General features: G+C 33.8%; 1 protein-coding gene across 1 annotated transcript; it reads right to left on the reverse strand.

Annotated features, from left to right (window-relative positions):
* Positions 1–6,719: 6,719 nt before the first annotated feature.
* Positions 6,720–10,076, reverse strand: LOC140890260 (uncharacterized). Its single transcript, XM_073298020.1, has 2 exons — positions 9,901–10,076; positions 6,720–7,476 (listed from the first exon to the last, which is right to left on the reverse strand). The coding sequence occupies exons 1-2, from the start codon at positions 10,074–10,076 to the stop codon at positions 6,720–6,722; spliced, it is 933 nt and encodes a 310-aa protein (XP_073154121.1).
* Between the last annotated feature and the right edge of the window lie 4,495 nt (positions 10,077–14,571).

A 14,571-nucleotide genomic window follows, 5' to 3' on the forward strand; every position in this document is an offset into this window, starting at 1 on the left:
TAAATTTGTGGGTAATTATTGGGCTTAAAAATATTGGGTGCAAAATCCAACGATGTGAAAAAATAATCTCAAGGAATGTTTGTTTGTTAGAGGTAATTGGAAGGAATTGATGCATGCAAGTGACTTTTTCACTGAGGTGTTTTTAGGTCGCTAAGCAGTCTTAAAATGTATTCTTTCTAAGTTGCATGTAACTGGAATGACATAACAAACACGCACATTCACGTTAAACTGATGGTGTATTGTGTAGAGTTGAGTGTGTTTTTTTAGTTGACGTGGTTATCTGAGGCAAATTCCTATGAATATTTCATATTTTCGTTTTTTGTTGTTTTGTTGTGTGTTTATTGAATTGTTCATATTGCTTGAGGGAAAGCAAAGTTCTAGTATGGCAGAGTTGATAACTGCATTTTGTGTGCATATTTTGGTGTTATTTTTATAGTTATTTACTTATTTTGCATGAATTCATATTGTTTTATGTGTGTTTTTATGTGTTCTATTGTATATGTGTGCATTTAACTCTTCGGGTTAATTTTGTAGGAAAAATGAATTTTTGAAGAATGAATTATGGAGCAGCCATGATACAAAAATAATTTTTTATTTTAGAGAGATCCAAACCCAATCTGGATTGTTCAAAATTAATTTCAAGATGTTTTAAATCTGTTATCCAAATATCAGCTCGATCCGACGGCTAGAACTTGATATATGATTTTTTCAAGAAAACTGCGCGCTAGAAAGGGGGTATGAATGGACCTGGCATGGGGTCCGTGCATGTCGAGAGCACCTTTACGCGCTCGAGCGAGAAATACGGGCAGGAAAAATGACGAGATAAAAGTGTGCTTTCTCGATCGCAACTTTATGCGCTCGAGCAAAAGATCGCGATAAAAAATAAATAAATTTTCGGGAATTAAAAGCCTTAGCTTATTGGGCTTTATTTCGTGAGCTTTTAAAGTCATATAAATAGAGATCATCAAAACACAAAGAGGGGTTTGGAGAACGTGGTGAGATCGCACAACACAGCGGCGGCTACAGGCTTCGGGAGTGAAGATTTCTCTTTTCTTCCGTCTTTTCTTCTTTTTATTTTTAGTTTATGATTAAAAAATTTGTTTGAATCATGATTTTATTTATGGAGTAGTAGTTTTTTTTTGATCAAGGTCACGAGATTGGGCCGAACAAATCATTATTGAATACTTGGATATTATTTTGGGATTTTACAAATTTTTATTTATATCATTGATTATTGGATTTTAATTATGTCTTATGAATAGCCTGATTGACTATTTCTTGCATGTTATTTGATTCTAAGTCGACAGAGGAGAAATTAATTTTGATCACTCCAATAATTGACATATGGTTAAACCGACTAGAAATAGTATTCAATTTCAGTAAGCGACTTTAGGTAAAAATTGAATTCTCATAATTCCTAATGCATTCAAATTTGATTTGAATTATGAAAGATTGATTCGTCAATATTTTAATAGGTTTAATTGTTCTAAAAATAGACTGCAAAATAATTTAGAGGAATTTTTCGTGATTTAAGATTAATATGAATCCTAAATTTGCCATTTGTTTACATTATTTATTTGGTATCTGCGTGTGTCTTTGATTGAAATTCTCGTTACGAAAGTTTATTCCAAATATTTTGTTGTGTTTTTATTTTAATTTATTATGTTAATTTAATTAGTAATTTTATTTTAGTTCATTCATTCAATCAAATAAATTTTTATTGTTTGGTCTAGATTAGATGAAAATAAATATATTTTGGTAATCATATTTCAGTCCCTATGAGTTCGGCATCTAGACTTTTGTCTACTATCTATAACTAGCTTGACCTGGCACGCTTGCCAGTAGAGTTATATCACAAAGATTTAAGCGGTCATACCCATTCCTACTTGGGTCCACGCTGGATTAATTTCTTTGGAATCCATACTTGGATTATCCTTACAAACTTTCCATGGTACTGTCCTTTGGGAGGGACAATTCTATCCAATGCTCTTTGTGCATTGTGATGTGTATGCCAAGTGAAGTGATCTGAAAGATTATTCATGTTTGAATTTCAATACTTTCTAGAAGAGTTATCAAAATGTGGTTTATGTTGAGTTGATGAGATTCTTTGTCTTTTAAGAGTATATCCAGACCAATTTGATCTAAGTTTAGTCCATATTGACTTAGATCTATCTGGCTCAACATATCTCTATCCTTTGTGTAAGAATTTACTCTGTTGAGGTATTGAATATGTCATAGGGATCTCTGGTTCATATATCATGTTGGATCTTACAAACTTCATGTATTTAACATTGTTCTTTTCCAGACAGGGTTGACTGGCTGAGTTAGATGAAGGAAATGAACTTCCTTCATTTATGTTGTAGCCTAAGCCAGATTTATCTTCAGCTGACTTTTGCATTCCAGTAAGTTTATCTAAGGATATCAATGCCTTATTCCAAGAGTTTACTAAATCTGTTAATCCTGATTTTCATATAAAATTTCTTGAAGTTTACTTCTCATATCATTCTTCTTTGTCATTAACAAACTTATTTGAGTCTTTAGACTGTCAGTGAACTCATTTGAGTTACTTTGATCTGACTTATTTGTCTGACTCTTTCCATTTGTTCTGACTTCATCAAACTTATGCGATAGTAAATGATATTCATTAACCATCTCATTTAATGCATTAATAAGATCTTCACTACTATATTCATCAGAATTAATATCAAGTACCTATTCATTATCTGGACTATCAGATTCATCAGCCATAAGACACTTTCAACATCATCTTAACTTTTACTTGATGATGATGCTGAATTTGATTTATACTGCTCTTTGTACAAATCCGATCCTATCAATCCTTTGAGAGGAACTCCTAGTAAAACTTTTCTCAAGGCAGATCAAACTTTTTGTTTCAAATACAAGATGAAGTCACAAAGTGTGCTTTGGGAACTTTGATCTGGAAAGCTATGGATAGATTTGATCTGGATCGTTCTTGATGTGAAATATATTTCTTTGGGCTCGATCAATCTTAATATATAATCTAACTCAAAGCTTCGAAACTTTGATCTATTAAGATGAGTTTCTGAGTTAGAATGTAGAATCAAGGCTTTTTGGCTTTCGGATGAATTGGAAAGCAAACTTTGAATTCGTGATTTATCGTATTGTCCACTCTGCTTGTTTGAATCTTTGAATCATCACATATTTATAGCTTAAAAAACTAGCCAGTGAACCGCCAACTTCTTCTGAGAATGAGCCGCCAACATATCTCATAAATTGCCTCACAAATCTTGACCTTAAGGAAAGCTAGCCAATGTTTAAATCCTCATTAAATGAGTTTGTCTTCTAGCTCAACAACTTCGGCAACTGATGCTTCCATCCGATAGTTTGATCTTGATCTGAGTTGAAGGCTTTCACACTTGATTTGAGTGAAGTGTATATGATTTGAACTCGACCTGGCAGAAGATGTAAGCTTTTGATCCGTCTGGGTTGTTCTTCTAGAGCATGGTTATTTGATCTGTTGAAGTAAAATAGTTGTGAGAAAATATAGATAAATGCTTGATTTATACGGAATAATCCAACTATGCTAGAAACTTGATCTGGACAACTTTGTTAAGTTCGATTCTTATGAACCCATTTGTCTTGATTGCTCTGAGATCCAACTTTCGTTTGTCCTTAAGGGTATTATTTATTTTAGCACTTGGTTTTGTTTGGTCTATTATCACCAAAACTTATAATTTAATCACCAACAATTTTGTTTCAAAAAACTACTTTTATGAAAAATTTTACATATGAATGAAACACACAAAAAATTAACTAAAATTTAAAAAATTGTGTTAAAACAATATTAAATTTTAAATTTTGAATGAAAAATTGGTATATTATTATATATAATTCTTATGGAAATTTTCACGTATATATATTTTTATATATATATATATGGACAGAAAATTTAACTAAAATTAAAAATAGTGTTAACATCTAATTATATTTCAAATTTTGAATAAAAAATTAGTACACTATCATGTATAATATTTATGAACATTTTCACATATCTGCACATAAAAAATTAAAGTGAAATTTGAGATATTATTATATATTTGACATTTATGGATATTTTCACATAAAATTTAAAATACAAAAATTAACTAATATTTATTATAAAAACGATAAAATTTATCAAATTTCAAATTTTAAACAAAAAATTGACATAATATCATTTATAATATTTATGGATTTTTTTATATATAAATATACTAATTGTAATTCAAAATTGTGATAGTATCCGATTAATTTAAAATTTTAAATCAAAAAAATAATCATCATTATATATCATCAATCAAAATTATTTCCTTTTTTAGTTATTATTTGGCGGAAAATTAATATATTTAGTAAAAACTCTATTTTAATATGTACTACTATTTCACTCGTGCGATGCATGGATTGTATATCATGTATAATGTGGTTAAATTGGATAATATAAAAATTTTGAATATAAAATTAAAATGTAAAAAAAATTAATTCTACAATAAGTAATAATAATGATGTTTAAAAAAATCAAAAACAAAAAACTCTTTAAACAAAAATATGTTGTGCGATGCAAGTGATGTATTTTATACAATTAATGATTAAAAAATAGTAAGATTGCACATTTGACCGAACATAGATAACACATAAAAATAAATCATAAAAAATTTATGTATAACTCAATATCTTACAATATGTTCCACCGTGTGAGATCATGTTTGTTTTGATATGGAGGTAGATCTTAACAAAATACTAATCGTAATTTCAGCAATCAATGCTAGTTTGAAGGGTCTAGTTCACGAATAAAATTAAAAAAAATGTGTCATATTGGTTTGCAATTGATGGATGACTATTTTATTGAAGTTGATAATGTTAGATAAGGCTTTTTCACTTTCATCATTTCATTCGAAATTTTTCGTCTTTCGTAGTGCCTTAAAGAAAGGGAGGCTTTTATCTGTTGATCTGATTATGAACCGGGCCAGTGCTGTAATTCTTTCTGTTAATCTCTGTACTTCCTGTATATTCTTGGGGGAGCTCATAGTAACAATAGCTTGGACCTTTTCGGGATTGACTTCAATTCCCCTTCTTGTAACCATATAACCAAGAAACTTTCCAGCTCGGACTCCGAAGGTGCACTTGTTAGGATTAAGCTTCAGTTGATAATTTTTCAGCATCTGGAATGTTTGAACCAGGTCAGTAATAAATTGGTTGGCCGTGCGGGTCTTGACCAGGATATCATCAACGTAAACTTCAATGTTTTTTCCAATTTGCTGCTCGAATACCTTGTCCATTAATCTTTGGTACGTTGCTCCGGAATTTTTGAGTCCAAACGGCATGATCACATAGCAATAAGTTCCTGTGGACGTGACAAAACTCACCTTGCCTTTGTCCTCCTTTGCTAAGGGAATTTGGTGATACCCTTGGTAAGCATCCAAAAAGCTGAATAATTCATGACCGGCAGTTGAATCGACAAGCTGATCGATTCTAGGTAGGGGGTAGCAATCCTTAGGACATGCTTTATTTAGATCTCGAAAATCTACACACCCACCATTTTCCCGTAGATTTTGGGACTAAGACTATGTTGGACAACCAGGTTGGGAAATGGATTTCTTCAATATGCCCAGCCCTGAGTAACTCATCCACTTGCTATTTTATTACTGCATCTTTCTCAGGCCTGAAGTGCCTTTTCTTTTGAATAATAGGGCGACAACCCTTTATTACATTGAGCTTGTGCTATGCTACTTCCCGATGTAGCCCTACCAGGTCGGAAACTGACCATGCAAAAACATCCTTATTATTTTCCAAGCATTCCAGTAGCGGTTGCTTCAACTGTGCCTCAAGGTTGCGGGCAATTTTTACCATCCCAGAAGGAGGTGAGATCATGATTTCCTCAATTTCTTCTTCAGCACTGACAGATGTGTCCTCTATCATGTTGACCTTTTCCATTCCAGAAATTCCAAGTCTGTCGACATTATCGGTCCTAGCTACTTTTTGCTCTATTCTAACCTCCTCCACGTAACACTTGCGTGCAATAACTTGATCACCTTGTACTTCACCGATCTCATTACCAACTAGGAACTTAATTTTCTGATGCAGAGCTGATGTGACGGCCATGAAAGTGGTCATGGCAGGTCTACCCAGTATGGCGTTATAGGCAGACGGAGCGTCTACTATAATAAAAGTCACAATCCTGGTCTTGCGACCGTTGCCTTTCCCAAGAGTTAGGGGTAGATATACTAGCTCCACAGGCCGGATTGCATGACCCGTGAAACCAAAGAGTGACGTGATGACGGGCTCTATTTTTTACTGTCCCAGGTCCATTTGATTGATATCTTCTTGGAATAGAACATTGACAGAACTGCCTGAATCCACAAATATCCGGGCCACATCGTAATTCGCGACCATGGCTCTTATTACCAGTGCATCATTATGTTGTTAGCAACCCCTTTTAAATATTCCGGCCCAAAAGAGAGGGTCGGGCCAGTGTTAACAGTTTGATTGTCGATCTCCATATTTATTAATTTTCGGCTGCTATTTTTCCTAGCTCGATTGGAATCTCCATCAGTAGGGCCTCCTGAAATCATATTGATAATTCCTCGAGCAGGTGGAGCCGGTCTTTGATGAGCTCGGTCATCCCTGAGCTGGTCCTGATTTTGGCGATTGAAATCCTCCTGAGGAGGAGCAGTCCTGGCTCTCTGTCTTGATCTTCCTCGTTACCTCCTGTTCGGGCGGTACCCCTCTTGTCGGATCAATATATTTTTTATTTCAGAATGTTGTTGTATTATCCTCTCAATCTCCTGATCTAATTGTCGGCAGTCTTCTGTAGCATGCCCGTACTCATTATGAAAGTGACAATATTTATCTGATTCCCTGTTTCGGGGTCCCTTTTCTGTCCAATGAGGCCTTTGTGTGAGTTTCCGATCATCACAAATTTGTAGAGCTCGGACTTTACTCATGCGTAAAGGATTGAAAGGGGTGAATTCTCCCAACAATGCAGGTCGGAATGCCTGTCCCATCCCTGAATTATTGCTTGGAACCCTATTGTTCTTTGGACTTTTTGGTCGTTCCCTCTTCACAACTGCTCGCAAAACCTGTATTTCTTCCATGTTGACATATTTTTCTGCTCGGGAAAGTAATTCTTCATACGTTTCTGGCGGCCTCTTTATTAGAGATTTAAGAAAATCTTTTGTATCCAGCCCTTGCATGAAGGCACTGATGAGCAGGTTTGGCGTCTCCATGGGTACCTCGAGAGCCAAGGCACTAAACCTGCGGATATAAGCTCTTAGATTTTCATGTTCCCGTTGCTTGATTTCAAAAACGCTGAAAGTAGTGGTGGGATGCTTTTTGCTGCTAGCAAAGTGGTGCAAAAAGGATGTGCTAAAATCCTTGAATTCCTTGATCTCCCCAGGGCGTAGCATATTGAACCATTGTTGGGCTGGTCCTATGAGCGTAGTCAGGAAAGCCCTACACCTGATCTGTGAGACCCCGATTCTAATCATCTAATCAAGTGCTAATCTCATCGCTAAACATACACGATCCAAAAGATAAGTGATTAAATAAAAGACAAATAATTTTTTTTTAAAAAAAGGAACAGTGCTCGCTCGATCCGCAAGATCCTGCGGATCGAGCGAGAACAAAAACAAAAAGTTTCTGCCTCAGCTCGGGATATGCTCGCTCGATCCGCAAGATCCTACGGATCGAGCGAGAACAAAAACAAAAAGTTTCTGCCTCACTGAAATGGGTGCTCGCTCGATCAGTAAAAGTCTACCGATCGAGCAAGACTGTCTGCCCAAAAAAATTTGGTTTTTCCTTCTTTCAAAAATCTTTTTCCAACTCAATCCAATAACAATCTAGCATGCTCAATTCTGTATTCAACAATATGCAATCAACATACAAACTTCAATACTCATCATTCATTCGATTCTAATATTCCATACTTCAAATCATAAACGATACATTCGAATTCTAATATGATTTCAAAACATAAACTAGATTGGCATGCATTTCCAATTCTAACTCGAAGTCTCACTTCTAATCTTCAATCTCGTTCTATCCCTGTCGTCTCTGACTCAATCCTGCCCCACATGTTGCCAAGTACACATACTAACAAAGACAACAGCCGGATAATCCGGTGAGAATAATATTCCCAGTAAAAGAGACTATCATACATATCAAATAAACACATCATAACATGACATGTATCACTTCCAAATAACTATCACATCAAGATCAAAAGTAATTCATCCAATTACTGAATTAAAATGATATGCATGTCTTTAAAACTTCTGGATTATCAGACTAAGATAATCAAAGGGAATTCTTCTTTCTTTCTTTCTTTCTTCGGTTTGGGATCCCGAGGTTAAAATATCCAACAATCACACCGAACTCCCCTCTCGAGGTGGACGAGGCATATTTTAATCCTCTAGACTCCAGAGCGTTATAGAGAGTTAATCGACACTTGTAGTAATTCGCCTACCAAGGCCACTCAACTATAATCTCCAGATCGTCTAATCAAATTGAAATGAATCAAGGCTCAATATGAATGCATATGTCATCTCATGCATTCTAATATCATTTCAATCATCATTTCATATTAACATTCAATCATGCTTTCATTTATCAACTCAATAATCATTCAAACATGATTTCATAAATATAAATGCATATATAATCTCATGCATTCAAATAAACATTCAAATATGATTTCAATTAAGCATTCAATCATGCAAGTATGTGAATTTCTTCGGAACACTCGAATCAAGTCTAATTCGAGTTAATCGTTCCATTCAAGTCTAAGTCGTCTTTTACCTTATTCGCTTCGAAGGTACTTCAATCTGAAATCAAATAGCAAGGATAATAGTCAATATCCAAACAATTCCATTCGAAACTCAATTAAACTTCTTCAATCGATAAATAAGAAAATCGATACTGTACCGACTTCAATCTTCTAAACTGACCAAAGCTGCTACCTCGCAACTCTGTCGACTTCACTTTAATCTATCAGAAGTAGTCAAAAGGATCAATATCGACATCTAAAAGCTCAATCAAACTCGATACGTTCAAAACATAGAAACGATATCCAAAACTCAAACTGACGGCATAACGGCTATAAACTGATCAAACCGGAAACGCAGACAGCAATTCAACAACTCAATATATTCATTCCAATCCTCAAACATCAATTCCATCACAAACCCAACACATCACAAAACTCCAATTTTCGAAAATAACAACAAAAATCATATCAATTCCAATCGTCGTTATTTCTTCGAACCGTCTTAGATATACTATCACAGCTATCTCATAATCATCCTCTCCGAATATAAATCAATTCTAAAGACATCCAAAAATTCAAACATCTCAGAAATAAGATAAACTTACTTCTAAACGGAGCACTCGTCGCTGTGATCGCAAATATCCAGTCAAAAATCAATTCTATCGGACGGATTGAGCTAGAATCGAAATCACAAAGCTTGGAGCTCACTTTGAGCGTCTTCAATGGAGGGAACTCGGTTGAGAGGGTGATGAGGAAGACAAGGAAAGAATAAAGGACTTAGTCAATCCTTAGATATTATAACAAATTCAATTTTTGCATTTTAGTCCCTGAAAATTCCAAAAATTGCATTTTAGTCCCTGATCAAAATCAAATCGGCCCTCGACTTCTAAAATCTCTGATTATCTCAAATAAAGTCCATTAAGATAATTTTGGGGCGTTACATGATCTGATCAGAATATTTATGCAATAGAGCTGCATTCTCGAAACGTGCTAAATGGTCTTCAGGATCCCCTTTGCCATCATACTCCCCGACATGAGGCAATTTGAATTGCTTGGGGAGGTCGGCGTCCAATATCTCCTAAGTGAAAGGAATGTTCCTCGTTGTGGTAGCTAGGTACCCGGCCTGCTTCTTCCTTAGCTGCTCCATTTCTTCCTTCAAGTTTTTGATCTCCTCGCGATGGGCATTATGATCGGGGTGCGGGGGATTGACCTCAGCCCTTTCCGCCAAAGCTCTCTGAACAGCTTGAGCTATTAATTCCTCTAAATTTGGGAGATCCCCATTTTGATTAGCCATCGAAACTCTTTTACTTCAATTTCCCACAGACGGCGCCAATTGATGATGTCGGAATTTTACCTCGGGTTCGGTCTGGTAGAATGGATCCTCCAAATCTTCTATGGAGCAAGTCGGGTCGGGTACCACCGAGTTCTGCACAGGCAACAACTAGGTCAAGGGGCGCCGAAGGTGTTTTCGGCGTGACCCCTCTGATGCCTAAGTCAGTGTCTTGAAGGCAGATGATATGATTAATGTGAAAACTGAGAGATATGAGTGCGTGAAAGTAAAAGTAAGTAATGAATGAACACAACCATAACAATACCTGTATTTATAGGAGAATAGAGTAAGTTACCTAGTCGAATTATAACATGTCATGGAATAGGACTCTTCACTCATTGGTCCGCCCTTGAATTTATCCTTAACTCATTCATATCTGTGCAATGGTCAAGCTTATCTCCAATGTGTTCGAGTCCCACTAGAACTAGAAAACATACAAGCCCATTGGGCTCCAGCTCGGGTCGGCCCATTAATCAACAGCCCAGGTCTTGTCATACCCTAACAGGTAGAAAACTGGGCTGGACCTGATATATAATAATAATCCCAAAATTGGGCCAACCCATAATGAATGGGTTCGGGTCAAAATAATTTCACGGGGTATCAAAATCTTATGTTGGATTTTTTTTAAATCTTAATTGATGAATTTTAAATATTTTTGAAATCAAATATTATAAATGAAATGTCGAAATCATGAAATATTTTAAATATTCCTGTGTAATTCTAAATGATTATATATGTATATAAATAGTTGCAAATATTATGGAATTTAATTACATGAATATTGTGATTAAATTTAAAAATGAAATGTTTTGTAAATATTCCTCTGTAATCCAAATATGTCAAATATGAAGTAATTGAATTAATAATTTGAAAAATATACTTTTTTAAAACAATTTATTTTCCGATTTTGTTCACAAAATTTTTGTTTTTAGAAACAAATTTTGGCGGGATCTTACTAAAAATGAAAAGAAAAACTCTTATATATATATATATAGTTTTGATATGGTGAGCACCTATCATGTGCACTTATGTGTGCACCTGCTGATGTGGCATTCACCTATTGGATGTAGAGGATGTCACGTCAGCGGTGCACACAAAAGTGCACATCATGGGTGCTCATAATATCAAATCTGTATATATATATATATATATATAATATTTTATTCATAATTTTTAAATATTTTGAAAAGTAAATAAATAATAGTAAGGGAATGCTGAAATCAAAAAATAATGGAAATAATCATGTGCAGTTTTACATGTACATATATTATGTATATAAATAGATGAAAATATTATGGAATTTTTAATTACATGAATATTGCGGTTTAATTATGGAATTTTTTATTTCTTTTTTAGGGTTTTATGTGTGTGTGTGTGTAATTATATGAATATTGTGATTTAATTTCGCAATCAAGATATAAAATGCTTTATATTTTTGTTAAAACTATGTTATTCTATATATTTTTTTAATTTTTAGATTTTGTTGTATTTAAGAAGGGCCTGAAAAGTTAGTGATTTTGTATTTTTTTAATACAATATTAAAAATGCAAATTATGCAATTTTTAATTACGTAATATTGTGATTAAGTTTGAAATTTAAATTTTTTTAAAATCATCATTAATCAAAATATTCCAAATATAAAATAATTAATTTAATAATTTGAAAAGGTGAGATTTTTTAAAACAATTTTTTTTCATTTTTGTTATGAAATTTTTATTTCCAAATCTTAGGTTGGATTTTATTTTAAATGTTTATTTATGATTTTTAAATTTTTTTAAAAATCAAATATTATCAAAAAAATGCTAAAATTAGGGAATAATGTAAATATTGTTATGTAATTTTAATTATATATATATATACGCAAATATTATGGAATGTTTAATTATATGAATATTATGATTTGGTTACGTAATTAAGATCTGAAATATTTCATATTTTGTTATTTTTTAGATTTTATAGTATTTAATAATCACGGACTGATTAATAATTAGTGATGTTGCATAGTTTTTTTTTTTTTTTTACAAATTACGGAAATATACTGTTGGAAAATTTAGTTTTGGTATTTACAAAAGAAAGCCAAAATAATTGAGCACCTACAAAAGGGCTAAAGTGATATTCAAAAATGATGATGTCACTATGGCCTAGGGATACAGTTTACGTTGCTAAACTGAATCACTAAACTGATAAAGTCGCTATCAACGACCGCACTCTAATGGCTAAAGGGATGCAAAGTAGTTTACCTCGCTAAACTGAATCCATTAGTTACCCTTTCCAAACTGATTGCATCAGTTTGTTCACAACAGTTTACCACCGTGTCATTTTCGGATAAGATCATCCGTACTCTGACATCCCTGCAAAAGGTAGTACCGCGATAATAAGGGAATGTCGGCTCTAGAAATCGTTGATGATAGTGACAAATCCAATGGGAATAATTCAAATCTTATCTGAAGGACAATTTGAACTTATGACCGTTGGCAATCCAAAGGGTATAAATAGAGATCTTGATCAACATCAGAAACAGAATGACGTTTCAAAAACTCTGCCATTCTTGCAAGAATACAAAAAGCTTATTACGCTCATGATTTGATCAAGAAACTCGAAGAACAAACATTCAAAGCATTATACAGATCATTGAAGGGTCAATCTTTGTGCTAAGGATTTCGAGCTGTATTCTTTCGATTATACTATCAGTCTAGGACTGAAACTAAAGTGTTATACTAGGAGTTCTTGTTTAGGCAGTGTCTAAGTCCTAAACTGGATTGGGTTTGTGCAAATTACTTGTATAAATCAAAGTCTTCTAGTGATATCTTTTCGAGATGGAAGAAGGGGTGACGTAGGAGTATTTGAAATCTCCGAACATCCATAAACAACTACTTGTGTCATTTTTAGTTTACTCACCATTACCACACACCCTAAACTGATATTCACTCATTGTTTTAAATCTGCAGCTTGACATATTTTCACACATATTTTGTTTGCTAAACTGCATCTGACACTAAGATAAGACTCGAACTCATTCATTAAACTGATCGAGTTCAATATTTTCTACTAAACTGTTTGAAAGTATATTCACCCTCCCTCTAGACTTTCAACCGATCCTAACAAGTGGTATCAGAGATGTTATTATCTTACTCTTAAAGCACTGAACCGAAATGACTTCATTCAGCAAAATTCCTATGTTCTCAAAAGAAGACTTTGATGACTGGAATATTCGTATGCAAGCACACCTATCAGCACTAGACGATGACATGTGGTTTGTCATCACTGATGGACCTCTTGCGATCACCAAGATCAATACTGCTATAGCTCTTTCTGGAGGTGGTCCACAGTACATTGAGAAATCAAGAATCGAATGGACTGTTGAAGACAAAAAGAAGGCAAAAAATCTTGATAATGTGGCTAAAGATATCTTGTATAAAATGCTTGAAAAGAACACCTTTAGCAAAATCAAGACATGAAAAACCGGGAAAGAAATTTGGGAGAAGTTGATTCAACTATGTGAAGGAAATGAACAGATGAAAGAAAACAAACTGTCTGTCGCCACTCAAAAATTTGACAACATCAAGATGAAACCAGGTGAATCAATGACATAATTTGATGAGAGAGTAAGCAACATTGTTATTGAGCTTAATGGATTGGGAAAATCATATCCCAACAGAGAAGTTATTCTCAAGGTAATTCGAGGTCTTCCTAAAGAATGAGATGTAAAGACAATGGCCATGAGAGAATCGAAGGACTTGAATAAATTAGAGTTGCATGACCTATTTGCATATTTAAAAGCCTATGAATTCGAGTTGCAGACTAGAGAAGAACATCAGTCTACCTCACAATTGACCAAGGCCTTGACTGCAGTAAAAATAGAGTCACGAGCTGTTGTGAAAATTGCTCGCAAGCGTACGAGTGTCAAGTTTTAATATATTGATAAAATCAAGTATCGATCCCATAGAGATTAAATGAAAATATTTAATACTTGTAATTAAAATAGTCTAAACTTTATCTAGAAAATCAAAATCTCAGAATTTTGCAGAAAAATACTCTCCCGAGCTGTATAAATAATTAACAGTGTATTTTCTATTGGTCCTATTCAAAATCTCCTCTTCCGAGTGTCAGATTTCAAATAAATATAACAAATCAATTATTGATCAGATAATTGAAAAGACAATCAATTCTATAAAAAATAATTAATCAAGAAGAAATTCAATTCAATAAAATCAAAAATTCATGAAAGTGTTTACACCAGGTTTCATCCGACCTCTAGACTATAAAAATTAGTTCATAATAAAATTCTGAATAAAACAAAACATGTTCAAAAATACAGACATATTCAGAATAAAATAAAAGATAGAAAACAAATCCGTCGTCGATGTCGTGTCCGGTCGATCGAACTCAGTCTTCGTTCTTCAATTAAAGCTCCAGATTTTCTTCCCAAAAATTCACGATCAAGTCCAGAAATTTTTCT

The sequence above is a fragment of the Henckelia pumila genome, chromosome 3 (assembly GCF_033568475.1).
Source record: "Henckelia pumila isolate YLH828 chromosome 3, ASM3356847v2, whole genome shotgun sequence".
NCBI lineage: Eukaryota > Viridiplantae > Streptophyta > Magnoliopsida > Lamiales > Gesneriaceae > Henckelia > Henckelia pumila.